This window comes from Erythrolamprus reginae, chromosome 2 (genome assembly GCF_031021105.1).
Source record: "Erythrolamprus reginae isolate rEryReg1 chromosome 2, rEryReg1.hap1, whole genome shotgun sequence".
NCBI classification, from domain to species: Eukaryota; Metazoa; Chordata; class Lepidosauria; order Squamata; family Dipsadidae; genus Erythrolamprus; species Erythrolamprus reginae.
This window is the reverse complement of record NC_091951.1, coordinates 42,591,351-42,609,118: the sequence shown is the minus strand read 5'-3', so window position 1 is coordinate 42,609,118 and position 17,768 is coordinate 42,591,351. Positions and strand designations below refer to the sequence as shown.

General features: G+C 42.9%; 1 protein-coding gene across 1 annotated transcript in view; it reads left to right on the top strand.

Moving 5' to 3' along the window:
• The window catches only part of GABBR1 (gamma-aminobutyric acid type B receptor subunit 1), a 114,872-nt gene that overhangs the window by 60,774 nt on the left and 36,330 nt on the right, over positions 1 to 17,768 (top strand). Inside the window, 5 exon segments of the mRNA XM_070737782.1 lie at positions 9,794 to 9,859; positions 10,191 to 10,382; positions 12,030 to 12,272; positions 14,971 to 15,034; positions 16,741 to 16,818. Coding sequence (XP_070593883.1) covers positions 9,794 to 9,859; positions 10,191 to 10,382; positions 12,030 to 12,272; positions 14,971 to 15,034; positions 16,741 to 16,818 — 643 coding nt within the window.

The following is a 17,768-nucleotide window of genomic DNA, read 5'->3' as shown; positions in this document are numbered from 1 at the left end:
CGGTATGGGTTCCAAACAGATGAGCTGTATTCTAGGATGGGTCTGGCAAAAGTTTTGTATGCTCTGGTAAGTTAGTGTGAGATTTCCAGAGCAGAAGCTACGTAGGATTAGATATTCCCAAAATTAGGTTCTGATCATGACCAAACCGGGTTGCAACCAAAATTATGGAACAAATTATGGTTGTGACCAGATGTAACCATAGTTGTACTCTTACCCTTTGGAGGAAATTTAAAAAAATAATTCCAAACGCTCCACAGCACTTCAGCTCTCATGTCGGCTCTCAGATCTCTTCCGCAAGGTAAACCCAACAGGGTCTTTTAACTATTCCTCATAGGATGCGGGTTTCCAGTCCTTGGGACTCTGGACATGCTCCATTTTACCAATGTGCTTTGGAAACTGGGATATATGGCCTGACTGAGGCAGAACAGAACAGGATAATTACCTCCTGCAATCTGGATGCTCTTTAAGAGGCCGTTGTCCTGTTTTTTGTTCTTTTACAGCCGCCTTAATTGTTCTGGGGAACTCGTGCAGGGTTGTCTCCTAAATGAGCAATCCCTTTATGATCTTTTCCCTCTGTTAACCTTTCGGGGGGGGGCAAGGAAATGACCCACCCCCCCCAGCCTGGCCTGTATCCAGCAGTGCAGCTTCAACCCTCCATGGATCATAATTGCTCTGGGCTCCCAGACAGGACAGATTCATCACAGCCGGTTTAGCCGCCTGCTGAGAAAGAGAGAGAGAGAGAGAGAGAAGCTATCGCTGCGATTCTGTTGTCCTCCTGGCAGCTGCCAATCTCCAAACTAAGAATATGGGCAGACTCTCATCCTTCCGATGGTTGCTACTCAGGAAGGAGGTGATGTGCCTCTGGAATGAATGTACCAAATGCCATCTCCATGGCATCACTTACCATATTTTTCGGAGTATAAGACACCCTCCCCCCCCCAAAAAAAAGAGGGTTGAAAAGTCGGTGTTTCTTATATCAGTGTTTCCCAACCTTGGCCACTTGAAGATATTTGGACTTCAACTCCCAGAATTCCCTAGGCAGCATCCGCTGGCTGGGGAATTCTGGGAGTTGAAGTCCAGATATCTTCAAGTGGCCAAGGTTGCGAAACACTGTCTTATACAAACCGAATACAGCCATTTTTGGCCTACCAAAGCCCTGCTCCCCACATCCTCCTCCACCGGTTAGGTCCCACAGAGTCGGCCTTCTTCGGGTCCCGTCGACTAAACAATGTCGCCTGGCGGGACCCAGAGGAAGAGCCTTCTCTGTGGTGGCTCCGACCCTCTGGAACCAGCTCCCCCCTGAGATTAGGATTGCCCCCACCCTCCCTGCCTTTCGTAAACTCCTTGAAACCCACCTCTGCCGTCAGGCATGGGGGAACTAAAACATCTTCCCCTTGCCCATGTTGTTTTGCGGTTTAATTGATTGTGTGCTTGTTTTTTATATATATTGGGATTGTTTTATGAATTTCTTAACTTTAAATTGTAATTGGATTGGTGGGCATTGGATTTTGTCACTATGTACTGTTTTTACTATTGTTGTGAGCCGCCACGAGTCTGCGGAGAGGGGCGGCATATAAATCCAATAAATCTAAATCTAATCTAATCTAATCCTACTTTTGCAAAAAATGGGCCAGTTTTTCGCAAAAATTGAGTGGGCAGAGGGTTTGAGGGGGCTGCGGAGTGCTCCTGGGGACTGGGGGAAAGGCAAAAACACCACTTTGGGGGAAAAAATGGGGTGTGTTTTTTCAAAAACAGGGGTGTTTTTGCCTTCCCCCAGCCCCCAGGAACACTGTGCAGGCTTCCCAAACCCTCTGCGTGTCCTGTTTTTCCGCAAAACAAGGGCAAAAACCATTTTTGCAAAAAACGGAACGTTTTTGTCTTCCCCCAGCCCCCAGGAGCACTCTACAAGTTTCCCAAACCCTAGGCAGGTCCTGTTTTTTGCAAGAATGAACAAAAAATGGGGGCATTTTTGCCTCCCCCCCAGCACTCTGTGGGTTTCCCAAACCCTCTGCATGCCCTAGGGTGTTTTTTTTTTTTGCAAAAACGGGTGAAAAACGGGTCTGTTTTTGCTAAAAAATGGGGCACGCAGAGGGTTTGGGAGGTTTGCAGAGTGTTCCTGGAGGCCAGGGAGGACAAAAACATTTTTTTTCCCTTACCTCTTTCAAATCTTGGTGCGTCTTATAGTCTGAAAAATATAGTAACCTTTTCATGGATTCTTTAAAAAGTGGAGCAGATGGTTGTGACCCACCCCTTTTCTAAGGGAAAAGCAATTGCCTTTGTTCCTATGGAAAGAAATAAGTTTATGCCCTGCTCAGTTTTGGGTGGGACAGGGCTTCCCTTTAGCTATGCTTTCCTGGAGTTTCTCAGCCATGGCAACTTTAAGAAAAGTTCAAAAAGAAAAGATCGAAAGTTCGAAAAAGATAAAGACTGAAAATTGGGGAGCTACGAGAAAGTGAAAAGTGTTGGTTATGACCTATAAAGCCCTTCATGGCATCGGACCAGAATATCTCCGAGACCGCCTGCTGCCGCACGAATCCCAGCGACCGATTGGTCCCACAGAGTGGGCCTTCTCCGGGTCCCGTCAACTAAACAATGTCGGTTGGCGGGCCCCAGGGGAAGAGCCTTCTCTGTGGCGGCACCGGCCCTCTGGAACCAACTCCCCCCGGAGATTAGGACTGCCCCTACTCTTCCTGCCTTCCGAAAACTCCTTAAAACCCACCTTTGCCGTCAGGCATGGGGGAACTGAAACATCTTCCCCTGGGCATGTTTAATTTATATATGGTATGCCTGAGTGTATGTCTGTTAGTATATGGGGTCTTTTTTAAATCGTTAAATATTTTAAATCTGTTTAGATTATTTATGATTTGTTTCCACGTGTTGTGAGCCGCCCCGAGTCTTCGGAGAGGGGCGGCATACAAATCTAAGTAATAAATAAATAAATAAATAAATCTCCTTTTGTAGTTGGGGCAAGGCTGTGGATTGCTTTAGTGCGATCTGACGCCGGGAAAGAGAGACTTTCCCAGCGTCAGGGAAGTGGCACTGCTAGAAATAATTTCACATACTGTTACAAATCAATAAAGTTAGCGGTAACTACAGCCTCTCTTTTTTGCAATATCTTTCAAGCGGCAGCTCAGGGGTAACCGAAGGCGGTGGCTGCAGCAGCCATTCGCCCAGTGGAAGGAAATTTTTGGTGTCCATGTGTGCGATTTAACTCATGCCCAGTGGTGCAGGAAAGAGACAAGGCGGCTCGAGGGCCATGCTGCGGAGCCAACCAAGAGAGTCCCCTGCCGAGCCAAAGGCGCAGGGAGGAGGATCTCAAGGCTTGCTTGCTTCTCTCTCCCCCCCCCCTCTTTCTTCTTTTTCTTTCTTTCTCTTTATTTGAATCTTCCTTCTGCCTGCGAGAAGGAGGTGACATGGCCAGAGGGCTCACTCGGAGGGGATCCCCGCGGGTTTTTATAACCATGATCAAGAGCGATGTGCACCTCCAAAAACGGGAGGGAATCCTGCGAGAGGGGACCGATAGCCGCCCCGAGTCCATGGAGAGGGGCGGCATACAAGTCCAATTAATAAATTACTTATTATTATTTTTATTTTATTAGATTTGTATGCCAACCCCTCCGAAAACTCGGGGCAGCTCACGACATAACAATAGTACAATACATTTTTCAAATCTAATATTAAAATTTAAAATGTCAATTAAAAAAAACATTAATATAAAATAATCAATATCATAAAATCACAACTACGCACTTGTACACACTCAACCCAATTAATCAAATAAATCAAATAAATTATACTTAATTATAGTTAATTAATTATACTTAATTATAGTTCATAAAATGTCCTACCTGTTAACGACTACTTCACCTTCAACCGCAACAACACACGAGCACGAAATCGATTTAAACCAAATGTCAACCGCTCCAAACTTGACTGCAAAAAATACGACTTCGGCAACAGAGTAATCAACGCCTGGAATGCACTACCTGACTCTGTGGTTTCTACTCCTAACCCCAAAACCTTTATCCTTAGACTATCTACAATTGACCTCTCCCCCTTTCTAAGAGGTTTGTAAGGGGTGTGCATAAGCGCACCACTGTGCCTACCGTCCCTGTCCTATTGTCTTCTTTTGTTACTTTTTATCATTACTTATCTAATGTTTAATTTGTACAAATTATCACCCTATAATTGTTTGACAAAATAAATAAAATAAAATAAAATAAATAAATAAAGTTACCTTGCTGCTGGTTGGCACATGCACAGTGCCAAACAATCCCCCCAAATTCCCCCCCCCCCAAAAAAGAATGGTGATGCATACCCAGTGCTGAAAACTCAGCTTCTGTTCATTTATTTATTTATTATTTAGATTTGTATGCCGCCCCTCTCCGTAGACTCATGTGCAGAAGAAAAAAAACCGTAAGAAAATCCCCCCCCCCCCAAAAATATCCCACCCAAAATCCAAAAAAAGATGGGGCACCCATGGACCGGCACCGAGAGAACCAGTTCTGTGATGTCATTGTGACGTCACCAGTGGGCAAACTGGTCTGAACTGGGAGGAACCTACCTCTGGCTATAATAGTGCCAGAAACCTTGGGCCCTACGCTTCTCTTCCCAATTCTCAGAAGAGAACAGTTTCAACAGGTACTTCCCATGTCTAAAAACCCAATGGCCCAGTTCGGCGGCATGCATTGCTAATTGATGGCGCAGAATGATAGATTTGTCCGACCTGCCTCTGCCGGAGTGAAAACAAGGATCTAGTTGTGGGCTTCGCCAAGCGCCTTGTCTACTTCCAAGCTGCAGAATTCCCAGCTAAGCTGTTCTGACACAGAGTACGCCACCTGATTAACCATAAGTTCAGGACAGACAAAAAGAAGAATGTCTTCACGCAATGAATAATTAAGTCAGAAATATGTGCCTGGAATGTACAGTGATTGCTGTTTAACAAATTAAGCACAGTGGCTGATTGAGATCCTGGAATAAAGAAGGGAAGACGGAAAGGAAAGGAAAGGAAAGGAAAAGGAATGAGCCGGGGTGGCGCAGATGGTAGAGTGCTGTACTGCAGGCCACTGAAGCTGACTGTAGATCTGCAGGTCAGGGGTTCAAATCTCATCACCGACTCAAGGTTGACTCAGTCTTTCATCCTTCCGAGGTGGGTAAAATGAGGACCCGGATTGTGGGGGTAATATGCCGGCTCTGTTAAAAAAGTGCTATTGCTAACATGTTGTAAGCTGCCCTGAGTCTAAGGAGAAGGGCGGCATAAAAATCAAATCAAATCAAATAAATAAATAAGAGGGGAAGGAGGAGAGGAGAGGGAAGGAAAGGAAAGGGTAGAATGGAGATGAAAGAAAAGAAAGGAAAGGAAAGAAGGAAAGGAAAAGAAAAGGAGAGGGAAGGAAGAAGGAAGGGAAAGGAAAGGAAAGAAGGAAAGAAAAAGAAAAGGAGAGGGAAATAAAGGGAAAGAAAAAAAGGAAAGGAAAGAAGGAAAGGAAGGGAAGGGGGAGAGGAAAGAAAAGAAGGAAAGAAAAAGAAAAGGAGAGGGAAGGAAAGGAAAGGGTAGAAGGGAGAGGAAAGAAAGGAAAGGAAAGAAGGAAAGAAAAAGAAAAGGAGAGGAAAGGAAAGGAAAGGGTAGAAGGGAGAGGAAAGAAAGGAAAGGAAAGAAGGAAAGAAAAAGAAAAGGAGAGGGAAGGAAGAAGGAAGGGAAAGGAAAGGAAAGAAGGAAAGAAAAAGAAAAGGAGAGGGAAATAAAGGGAAAGAAAAAAAGGAAAGGAAAGAAGGAAAGGAAGGGAAGGGGGAGAGGAAAGAAAAGAAGGAAAGAAAAAGAAAAGGAGAGGGAAGGAAAGGAAAGGGTAGAAGGGAGAGGAAAGAAAGGAAAGGAAAGAAGGAAAGAAAAAGAAAAGGAGAGGAAAGGAAAGGAAAGGGTAGAAGGGAGAGGAAAGAAAAGAAAGGAAAGGAAAAGAAAAGGAGAGGAAGGAGATGGTAGAAGGGAGAGGAAAGAAAAGAAAGGAAAGGAAAGAAGGAAAGAAAAAGAAAAGGAGAGGGAAAGAAAGGGAAAGAAAAAAGGAAAGGAAAGAAGGAAAGAAAAAGAAAAGGAGAGAGAAGGGAAGGGAAAGAAAAGAAAGGAAAGGAAAGAAGGAAGGAAGAGAAAGGGCAGGGTAGAGAACTGTTATACAGCTTCCTCCTCCAACTTGGGCTTTTCAGATATTGGACTGTTGATTCTAGTGGCTGAGAACAGGGCTGGGTTCCTCTTACCTGCTTACCAATGTGCTGTGCATGCATCATGATGATTTGCACATGTTTGCTACGCTGTCATGTGAAGGGATAGGGGCACGCATGTGATTTCAACAAATGTTTATTTCCACGCATGCATGGAAGCAAAAAAAAAATCATTGAAATCGTGCATGAGAGAGCATCCTCTCGCAAGATTTTGTTTTCGCGCATGCACAGGAAGCAAAATAAACCCCCAAATTCAAAAAAAGAGATGGTGCCGCATGAAGGACCAGCGAAGACAGCACTGAAGCCATTGTGTGCAAATTGTGCAATCCGCAGGGCACACTACTAGAACAGAGCTCCGGGGTGCACCAGTAGGAACCCACCACTGGCTGAGGATTATGGGAATTAGGAGCTAGTTCTACTAGTTTTACTCTAGACCAGTGTTTTTCAACCAGTGTGCCGCGAGACATGGTCAGGTGTGCCGCGAAGCTCAGAAAGAGAGAGAGAGAAAGAAAGCAAGAGAGGGAAAGAAAGCAAGAGAGAGAGAGAAAGAAAGCAAGAGAGAGAGAGAGAAAGCAAGAGAGAGAGAGAAAGAAAGCAAGAGAGAGAGAGAAAGAAAGCAAGAGAGAGAGAGAAAGAAAGAGAAAGAAAACAAGAGAGAGAGAGAGAAAGAAAGAGAGAGAGAGAAAGAAAGAAAGAGAGAGAGGGAAAGAAAGCAAGAGAGAGAGAGAAAGAAAGAGAAAGAAAGAAAACAAGAGAGAGAGAGAGAAAGCAAGAGAGAGAGAGCAAGAAAGCAAGAGAGAGAGAGAAAGAAAGAGAAAGAAAACAAGAGAGAGAGAGAAAGCAAGAGAGAGAGAGAAAGAAAGCAAGAGAGAGGGAAAGAAAGCAAGAGAGAGAGAGAAAGAAAAAGAAAGAAAACAAGAGAGAGAGAGAGAAAGCAAGAGAGAGAGAGAAAGAAAGCAAGAGAGGGAAAGAAAGCAAGAGATAGAGAGAGAGAAAGAGAAAGAAAGCAAGAGAGAGAGAGAGAGAAAGAGAGAGAGAGAAAGAAAGAAAGCAAGAGAGGGAAAGAAAGCAAGAGAGAGAGAGAAAGAAAGAGAAAGAAAACAAGAGAGAGAGAGAAAGCAAGAGAGAGAGAGAGAAAGAAAGCAAGAGAGGGAAAGAAAGCAAGAGAGAGAGAGAAAGAGAAAGAAAACAAGAGAGAGAGAGAGAGAGAAAGCAAGAGAGACAGAGAAAGAAAGCAAGAGAGAGAAAGAAAGAGAAAGAAAACAAGAGAGAGAGAGAGAGAGAAAGCAAGAGAGAGAGAGAAAGCATGAGAGAGAGAGAAAGAAAGCAAGAGAGAGAGAGAAAGAAAGCAAGAGAGAGAGGGAAAGAAAGCAAGAGAGAGAGAAAGAAAGAGAAAGAAAACAAGAGAGAGAGAGAGAAAGCAAGAGAGAGAGAGAGAAAGCAAGAGAGAGAGAGAAAGAAAGCAAGAGAGCGAAAGAAAGCAAGAGAGAGAGAGAAAGCAAGAGAGAGAGAGAAAGCAAGAGAGAGAGAGAGAAAGAAAGCAAGAGAGAGAGAGAAAGCAAGAGAGAGAGAGAGAAAGAAAGCAAGAGAGGGAAAGAAAGCAAGAGAGAGAGAGAAAGAAAGAGAAAGAAAGCAAGAGAGAGAGAAAGAAAGCAAGAGAGAGAGAGAAAGAAAGCAACAGAGGGAAAGAAAGCAAGAGAGAGAGAGAAAGAAAGAGAAAGAAAACAAGAGAGAGAGAGAGAGAAAGCAAGAGAGAGAAAGAAAGCAAGAGAGGGAAAGAAAGCAAGAGAGAGAGAGAAAGAAAGAGAAAGAAAACAAGAGAGAGAGAGAGAAAGCAAGAGAGAGAGAGAAAGAAAGCAAGAGAGAGAGGGAAAGAAAGCAAGAGAGAGAGAGAGAAAGAAAGAGAAAGAAAACAAGAGAGAGAGAAAGAGAAAGAAAGCAAGAGAGAGAGAGAAAGAAAGAGAAAGAAAACAAGAGAGAGAGAGAAAGAGAAAGAAAGCAAGAGAGAGAGAAAGAGAGGCAGGGAAGGAGGGAGAGATAGAAAGAGAGCAAAAAAGAGAGGAAGGAAGGAAGAGAGAAAGAGGGATGGAGAGAGAGAGGAAGGAAGGAGGAGAGAGAAACAGGGAGAGAAATAGAGTGAAAGGGAGGGAGAGAGAGAGAGAGAGAGATATTTTTTTGTCCAAACTTTTTTAGCCCCCCCCCCACTCCCCTCCTGCACTCAAGGTGCCTCATTATTTTGTATATGTAAAAAATGTGCCGCAGCTCAAAAAAGGTTGAAAATCACTGCTCTAGACTTAATGAACTCAATCTGTATAGTCTGGAGGACAGAAGGGAAATGGGGGGGGGGGACATGATTGAAACATTTAAAGGGTTAAAGGGCTAAATAAGGTTCAGGAGAGAAGTGTTTTTAATAGGAAAGTGAACACAAGAACAAGGGGACACAATCTGAAGTTAGTTGGGGGAAAGATCAGAAGCAACATGAGAAAATATTATTTTACTGAAAGAGTAGTAGATGCTTGGAACAAACTTCCAGCAGACATGGTTGGTAAATCCACAGTAACTGGATTTAAACATGCCTGGGATAAACATATATCCATCCTAAGATAAAATACAGGAAATAGTATAAGGGCAGACTAGATGGGCCATGAAGTCTTTTTCTGCCGTCAATCTTCTATGTTTCTATGTAAGTGACTCATGCCATCATTAAGCAATTCCAAGCTCCCCCACAACCACCACCCCATTGACTTTGTTTGCCAGCTGGGAAGGTTGCAAGCAGTGATCAAGTGACTCCAGGGTGAGGCCACCGTCATAAATACATGCCGATTGCCAAGCACTCGATCGCATCTGTGGGGATGCTGCAGTGGTCATATGTCAATGGTCCCAGTCCTTCGGGATTGGGCGGCATAGAAGTCGAATAAATTAATAGAAGTCAAATAAATAAGTGCAAGGACCGGTCGCAAATCACTCTTTTCAACAATGCCATCACTTTGAACAGTCGATAAATGAATGGTTAAAATAAGGTTCAGGAGAGAAGTGGTTTTAATAGGAGAGTGAATACAAGAACAAGGAGGCACAATCTGAGGTTAATTGGGGGAAAGATTAGAAGTAACCTGAGAAAATATTATTTTACTGAAAGAGTAGTAGATGCTTGGAACAAACTTCCAGCAGACGTGGTTGGTAAATCCACAGTCACTGAATTTAAACATGCCTGGTATAAACATTATTATTATTATTATTATTATTATTATTATTATTATTATTATTATTATTATTATTATTACTATTACTATTATTACTATTAATTAAATTTGTATGCCGCCCCTCTCCGTATAAAATACAGGAAATAGTATAAGGGCAGACTAGATTGACCAGGAGGTCCTTTTCTGCCGTCAGTCTTCTGTTTCTATGTTATAAGTTGAAAACAAGCTGCACATTGGATAGTTGTAACAGAAATCCAATTATACGTCTATGTATTCATTTGATCAAAGAATGTGCCTTTTTCTACCGTCGGTGTTATCCATACCTAGGCTTGTCTCCGTAGCCAAACCTGCTCCACTGATTCCACTTTTTCTCTTTTCAGCGGCAGGACGCTCGGATTATCGTCGGGCTCTTTTACGAGACCGAGGCCCGAAAGGTTTTCTGTGAGGTGGGTACACCAAGTGCTCGGAGCGGTCCAGAGGATGCAGATAGAAGCTCCCTTCTGGAAAATTAGCATTAGTGGGTAGGAGGGTGGCACTAATGTGATTAACTGTTCCGTGCCTCGCACTCTGGGGTGGCTGCGTAGACGCTCGGCTTTGTGACTCTCCAGCGCTTAATGCCTAGCTGATCTCTCAATGCTTCCTTCCGCCTACCTGCATGTGTTTTAATGGGGCCCTTTCCGTACGGGGGTTGGTGTGATCGCCATCTCCTCAGGAAACCCGCCTTCCTCGGTGTGCGCGTTTCACCTTCTTTTATTCCTCCTTGGTGAATGGTGGCAGGTGTACAAGGAGCGCTTGTTTGGGAAGAAATACGTCTGGTTCCTGATTGGCTGGTACGCTGACAACTGGTTCCGCATCAAGGACGCCAACATTAATTGCACGGAGGAAGAAATGAGGGAGGCGGTGGAGGGACACATCACCACCGAGATCGTCATGCTGAACCCAGAAAACACCCGCAGCATCTCTAATATGGTGAGGAGGAGAGAGCCGCAACGGGCTAAAACGTCTTGCTAAAATGAAAACCCGGTTAATCCATGGTAGCCAAAATCAGGAGGGCCTTTTCAGACGAATACATTTTTATCGAAAGACATAAGCGCCCGGTCTTCCCCTCTCTTTCTTCTCGCCTGATCTCATTTTTAATTTAAATCCTCCATCGATTTTCCTACCCTGCGCGTTTGATGAAGTGAGCTGTAATTCAAAAATCCTGGGCCTGCCAGACTCCTCTTGAGTTTTAAAATAGACTTGCAAATTTATCTGGGAGTTACATTCCTTAGTTTGGACGTATTTACAAATGAATTGGCAGTATAAGAAGTGCGTTATAGCCAGCAGCACATTCATTGCACGTAAAATATTTACGTATTTACTTTTACTACAAGTCACTAGTCCAAATTTTATACGTTGGCAGGAGATTTTTTTTAAATAGTATTTCAGCTAAGCAATTCCCCCCCCACACACACACAAAGATGCTCCCTGATTTTATTAAAAGGAAAACAAGATTGTTTCATGAAAGGTTCCTTGCCATTTAAAAAGAGCTGATGCATTGCATAAAGTAATATTTCTAACTCAATTAAAATTAGAGTTTTCTTTTGGATAGCTGGATGGTTATTGATTTCTCTAATAAGATTAATTCTCCTTTTAGAAAACCTTACATTCTTTTTGCATTCAATTAGGAAGCAAACCACAGTAAATCTTTGAGTCAATATTATTCTCAAACTTTTTTACAGCAAGGTGTTTGCTTTTAACAAACCATTTAATAATACCAAAAACATAATCTCAAAGCTGTGTACAATAGAAATTAAACAAAATAACATTAAAATACAAAATATAATTAAAATAATATTCTAGAATTAAACCATGCAAACAATTTTAAAGAGATCTAAATGGAACAATTCAGTCAGGCAGAAAAACCTGGGTAAAAAGGCAAAATTTTAAAAGTATCCACACCAAATAGCAGTTATTTATTTGTTTGTTTGTTTGTTTGTTTGTTTGTTTATTTATTTATATTGATTGATTGATTGGATTTGTATGCCGTCCCCCTATACGGAGACTCGGGGCGGCTAACAGCAATAATAAGACAGCGTACAATAATAATCCAATAATAAAAATGATTAAAAACCCATTAATATAAAAACCAAACATATATACAAACATACCATGCATAAAATTGTAAAGGCCTAGGGGAAAAGAGTATCTCAATTCCCCCATGCCTGGCGACAGAGGTGGGTTTTAAGTACCTTACGAAAGGCAAGGAGGGTGGGGGCAATTCTAATTTCTGGGGGGAGTTGGTTCCAGAGGGCCGGGGCCGCCACAGAGAAGGCTCTTCCCCTGGGCCCCGCCAAGCGGCATTGTTTAGTTGATGGGACCCGGAGAAGACCCACTCTGTGGGCCCTAACTGGTCGCTGGGATTCGTGCAGCAGAAGGCGGTCCCTGAGATAATCTAATGATATTATTTTACTGCTTGGCAAATTTAAAATATTTTGCATATTTTATGGAAGTATTAAATCCTGTTTATTTATAAATATTGCATTTTATTTTTTGCTGTTTCTTTATTAAAACAATCCCAATAATTTTGTAATTTCTGCAACAAGGAAGAATGTTGTTTTTCTTGGTTCCCTCTAGACATCAGAGGAGTTCATTGAGAAACTGACAAAGCGCGTAGAGAAAACTCCAGAAGAGACCGGGGGTTTCCAGGAAGCCCCATTGGCTTATGATGCCATCTGGGCCCTGGCCCTTGCATTGAACAAGACCTCAGCTGAACTGGTGAAGAAAGGGTTACGCCTTGAAGACTTCAATTACAACAACCAGACCATTACAGACGAGATCTACCGAGCCCTCAACTCCTCAGCCTTTGAGGGGGTTTCGGTGAGTGATCCCTTGAAACCGATCCCCCTGAAGGCAGGGAATCTGGTGTATAGATATTCAGGAGCTATCCGTAGGCATATCTGGCAGAACTCTGGCTCATCAAGTAAATATTGTATTTGAGTAAGATCAAAAATCCTGCATTCTCCTTCCAAGCTTATTTGAATTTTTACAGCCTTTGGTTTTGGGGGCAGTTATTAAACAGGTTGCCAAGAAACTCTGATGGTAAGAAAAAAGAAATAAATTTATTTTTTTAATTCATTTAATTTGACTTCTGTGCTGCCCACTCCCAATGGGACTCAGGGCGGCTTCCAACAATTTAAAAAATACACTACAATAATAAAAATAAGTCAAATATTAAATATTAAAACAATATAAAAACCCCAATTGTAAAAATCCACAAAGCAAGCAATCCAATCAACACATATGCATACCACTCAAACACAATTTGGCCCTGATAGATGTAAATATTCATGGCCCCTAGGCCTGCTGGCAAAGCCAGGTCTTCACCAGTCTTTTGGAAGGCCAGTAGGGTGGGGAGAAGTGCAGACATCGGGGGGGGGGGGCGAGGGGAGTTGGTTCCATAAAGCTGGCGCAGCCACAGAGAAGGCCCTCCCCTGTGGTCCCACCCACCTGCATTGCTTAGTTGACGGGACCTGGAGGATGTTGGGCTTTGTTGGGTACTTTGGTTAATATTAATATTACTACTAGTGATGGGCAAACCCAACAGTGTTCCGGTTCGACAAGTTCGGCCGAACCCGAACGGGGAATCCCACCAAGAGATTCCGGGGGTGGAGCTTTGACTTCAAGTATACCGGCAGGTTGCTAAGGACGCCAAAGTGATCACTTCCTGGATTCCATGGAATCCAGGAAGTGATCACCTTGGCGTCCTTAGCAACCTGCCGATGACGTCAAAGCTCTGAACGCCGAACACGACCCCGAACTTTGCCCGAAGTTTCAAAAACTTTTGGGTTCGTGTTCAGCATACCGAACACCGCAAAATTCGGTACGGACCCGAATTGTGCAAGTTCGCCCATCACTAATTACTAGTATTAGCAGAGTTCAGCTGGCTTACGTTGCAGTGGATTCAGCATGACAAGAAATCAATTGTGTGGCTTAGAATCCCATTTGTTAGCAATGAATGATCACTCCTTCATAAAGATGAAATAAACTGCAATCTTTGCTTACAATTCTGTTGATTCATGCATTTACGTAATGCAGGCATATATGCTTATATTTCAGTATATATCATTAACTTCTGGATGCTTCCTTGTGTGAGGATGTCTTCGGATTGATCTCACACATGTGTCCTCAGCCGAGGACAATGGGGCACACAGGGAGATAGAAGGAGGTGGAAGAAGGCTCAGCAGGGCCAGAAAGGGAAAAAAGGGAGGAGTCATCTACTCTGCTGTGTTTATATAGTCTGCAGAGTACACGCCCCTTTTTGTCATCAAAAGGTGACACACCAGTCAGTCAATCTGCGACCTGACCATAGAGATGTGCCCACCAGACAGTGTAAGCATGTGTTAGAGTGGTGAAACCATAGAGATGTGCCCATCAGACCTGACCATAGAGATGTGCCCACCAGACAGTGTAAGCATGTGTTAGAGTGGTGAAACCATAGAGATGTGCCCACCAGACAGTGTAAGCATGTGTTAGAGTGGTGAAACCATAGAGATGTGCCCATCAGACCTGACCATAGAGATGTGCCCACCAGACAGTGTAAGCATGTGTTAGAGTGGTGAAACCATAGAGATGTGCCCACCAGACAGTGTAAGCATGTGTTAGAGTGGTGAAACCTAACAGAGGAGGACAACCCTGTGTGATCTTATTGGTCTCTGGGAGGTATGCGGCAGGAGACGGTCCCGTAAATAGTCTGGTAATAAAGAAGTATGAGTACAGGAGGGTGGGGTAGTGGCCTAGTGGTTAAGGCGTTGGACTTGTTGACTGGAAGATTGGCAACTTGAGACCTAAGTACCTTGTGATGCAGTAATTTCCTGATCTTGCCCAGTTCCTCCATACTTTTGGAAAGTATGGAAAATGCAAGTAGATAGGTAGGTATAACTTCAGTGGGATGGTAACAATGGCTGTGTAGTCAACCCAGCAATGTCCACAGAAGCATCTTCAGACAACCCTGGCTTCCTTGGCTAAGGAACTGAGATGAACACTGCCCCCTAGAGTCAGATACGATTGGACAGGGGAAACCTTTACCTTTTATTAGCGTAGGGCCATATACCGGTGAATAAGGAAAAGGTCATATTAGATCAAGGATAGGTGTCCCACTCGGTTAAGGAACAAAAACTACTTCTTCTATGACCTTTCACTGAGGTTACATTTACACTTTCAGGTACGATATTTCTTCACAGTGATGACTTAGTCCTTGAACTGCTTGTCCCACATGTTTTGAAAACTGAGATTCTCAGAAACTTTACTCTGGAACTCAGACGCAAGACAGAAATGTTTCTTGAATGGGACTGTGCAGTCTAGAGCCAAGTTGGCTCGGATTCCTAATTTCACATCCTTCTTGGATGCTGCCACATTTCTCCTCTGAAACGTCTTCTCGCCAGAGAGAAACAATCCTTCTTTCTCTTAACTCTTGCAATGGTGGGTCTCTGCCCCAAGTAGCATTGGCAAAGAGATCCCAAGCCAGGTTGCCCACCGTGGGGACCTCCTGTTAATACGATTTCCTTCACTCCCCCAGGGACATGTGGTCTTTGACGCCAGTGGCTCTCGGATGGCCTGGACCCTCATTGAGCAGCTTCAGGGTGAGCAGAGTTTCCAGGATGCTATACGCTATGGTAGTGGTCTTCAAACTTGGCAGCTTTAAGACTTGGGGACTTCAACTCCCAGAATTCCTCAGCCAGGCATGATCTTGCATATCATTTACCACAAAGGCCTTCAAACATGGCTACTTTAAGACTTGGGGACTTCAACTCCCAGAATTCCTCAGCCAGGCATGATCTTGCATATCATTTGCCTCAAAGGTCTTCAAACATGGCTACTTTAAGACTTGGGGACTTCAACTCCCAGAATTCCTCAGCCAGGCATGATCTTGCATATCATTTACCTCAAAGGTCTTCAAACATGGCTACTTTAAGACTTGTGGACTTCAACTCCCAGAATTCTCCAGCCAGCAAAGGCGGCTGGAGAATTCTGGGAGTTGAAGTCCACAAGTCTTAAAGTTGCCAACTTTGGAAGCCCTTGCACTATGGGTTTTCCCATTGATTACAACATCAAGTTGACTCCCATGCCACATGAAAATGCTGCCAAAACATCACACATCATTTCTTCCCTTTTATCCTCTTTCCACTGCCTCCCCTTCCTCACAATGCAACACTGATATGCTGTAATTTCCATTTTGGATATTTTTTTTTACAGGTAGTCCTCAACTTACAACAATCTGTTTAGGGACCATTTGAAGTTAAAGCAGCACTGAAAAAAAGTGACTTATGATCGTTGTTCCACAACCGTGACCGTTGTTCACATAAACATTTAGATGCTCGGCAACGGGTCCATACGACGGTTGTCGTAACTCACTTGACAAATGTCTCACTTAGCAACAGAAATGTTGGGCTCAGTTGTGGTTGTAAGTTGAGGACTAGCTGTACTGTGTGGTAATCACGCAGAGTTACAGTTATGGGAGTGGTTTTGATTGGCGGGATTCGTTTTGCTGCTCCTCCCCACCCACCCCACCTTTCTTTTCTATTAATTTAGGTGTGTGCCGATAACCCCACAATGTACCTTATATCACCGGGGGTTTACCTTTCCCCTTTATTCGGAATCGTGTGGAAATTTATTTTTCTCTGTGTTCTTCATTCCTGCACTGTTGCTCAACTTTATGGATATCCTACCCTTTAAATAAATAAACAGATTATACACACACACCCCTAAAATGGACGTCTGCTGCCACACAACTGTACATCCTGTTTAAAAGGTTTTGTGACGGAACGGTAAAGTCAGGTGTGTCTGCAGGAAATTATTGCTCTCCTAGATATTGAAGAGAACAAAAGATTACAATTATGTTCTCGTCATTACAGTTTTTTAAGATTACGGCTCATAGAAATATACTGCTGAGGAGATGCTCTAAAACAAATGATTGTATTTAACAATACCCTAGGTTGTGAATCACACCACTCTGCTTGGGAGCAATGGCACTCCTTGCCCATATTACACAAAGCTGTATAATATCCCACTGAGGGCAAGTAATTATTCGACGTTACAAGGATCAGCACTGCACAATAAATACTGTATAATTATGTAGAAATGTTCAATTCTGCATAGTTATGTAGGATTTATTTTCCTACATGTTTCCTTGTATAAAAAGGCAATTAGGTGTCGCTAGGCTGTTGCTTTTTTTTTTTTTTAAAGGATTCAGTTCCAGCAATCTGACAATTTAAAAACTGGACCAATAGTCTCCGTAAATCCATTACTTGATTTTTCTATTGTTTAGAATTCTTCTCTCTGCCAACAGATGGTGTCTATAAGAAGATTGGCTATTATGACAGCACCAAGGATAACCTCTCTTGGTATAACAATGACAAGTGGATTGGTAAGAAACTGAAAGATGCTCATTATGAATAGGAGTGTACAAAATGTTTTGAGCTCAAGTGTTCCGAGCTTAAAATAAAATAATACTGCTTTGTCCCAAACTCCAAACAGATCCTAATCATTCTGAGCAATGGTGTTTTGAGTATTTTGGTTGTAAGTAAATACTAAAATACTGCTTCGAACTGAAGCTGGTAATTTCAAGTTTTCCAAGATTAAAAAACAAAATTGTACATTTCAACAGTTTTACTCTGAGGCCAGGAATTGAGAAAAAATCCTGAAGTTGCTCCAAGTTTTGTCCTGCTGTAACACAGTCAATTGATGGTTTCAACAGAATATCTCAAGTAAGTCAGTATAAGACAGTTTCCTATATAATAAGAAAAATAAGAAATTTTAAAAGAAAACCTGGTGCAACTCAGCTTTTTCTCAATTTATCTGAGAAAATTCTAGTTATTTTAAATCAAAATAACTAATAGTAAGAATAACTAATAGTTAGAATAACTAATAGAGAAATTGTAGGGTTAGGAAATTAACAGGCAGACAGATATGAATGGCCTCCCAATGCATATTTGGACCAGAATATCTCTGGGACCGCCTTCTGCCACACGAATCCCAGCGACCGGTTAAGTCCCACAGAGTTGGCCTTCTCCGGGTCCCGTCGACTAAACCAGTGTTTCCCAACCTTTTTTGAGCCGCGGCACATTATTCATATTTTCAAAATCCTGGGGAACATTGAACGGGAGGGGGGGGGGCTAAAGAAAAGTTTGGACAAAAAAAAATCTCTCCCTCCCTTTCGCTTTATTTTTCCCTCCCTCATTCTCTTCCTTCCCTTCTTTCTCTCTCTCCATCCCTCTTTCTTTCTTCCTCTTTTTTGCTCTCTCTCCCTCCTTCCCTCCCTCTATGTCTTTCTCTCTCCCTTGCTCTCTCTCTGTCTCTCTTGCTATCTCTTTCTTG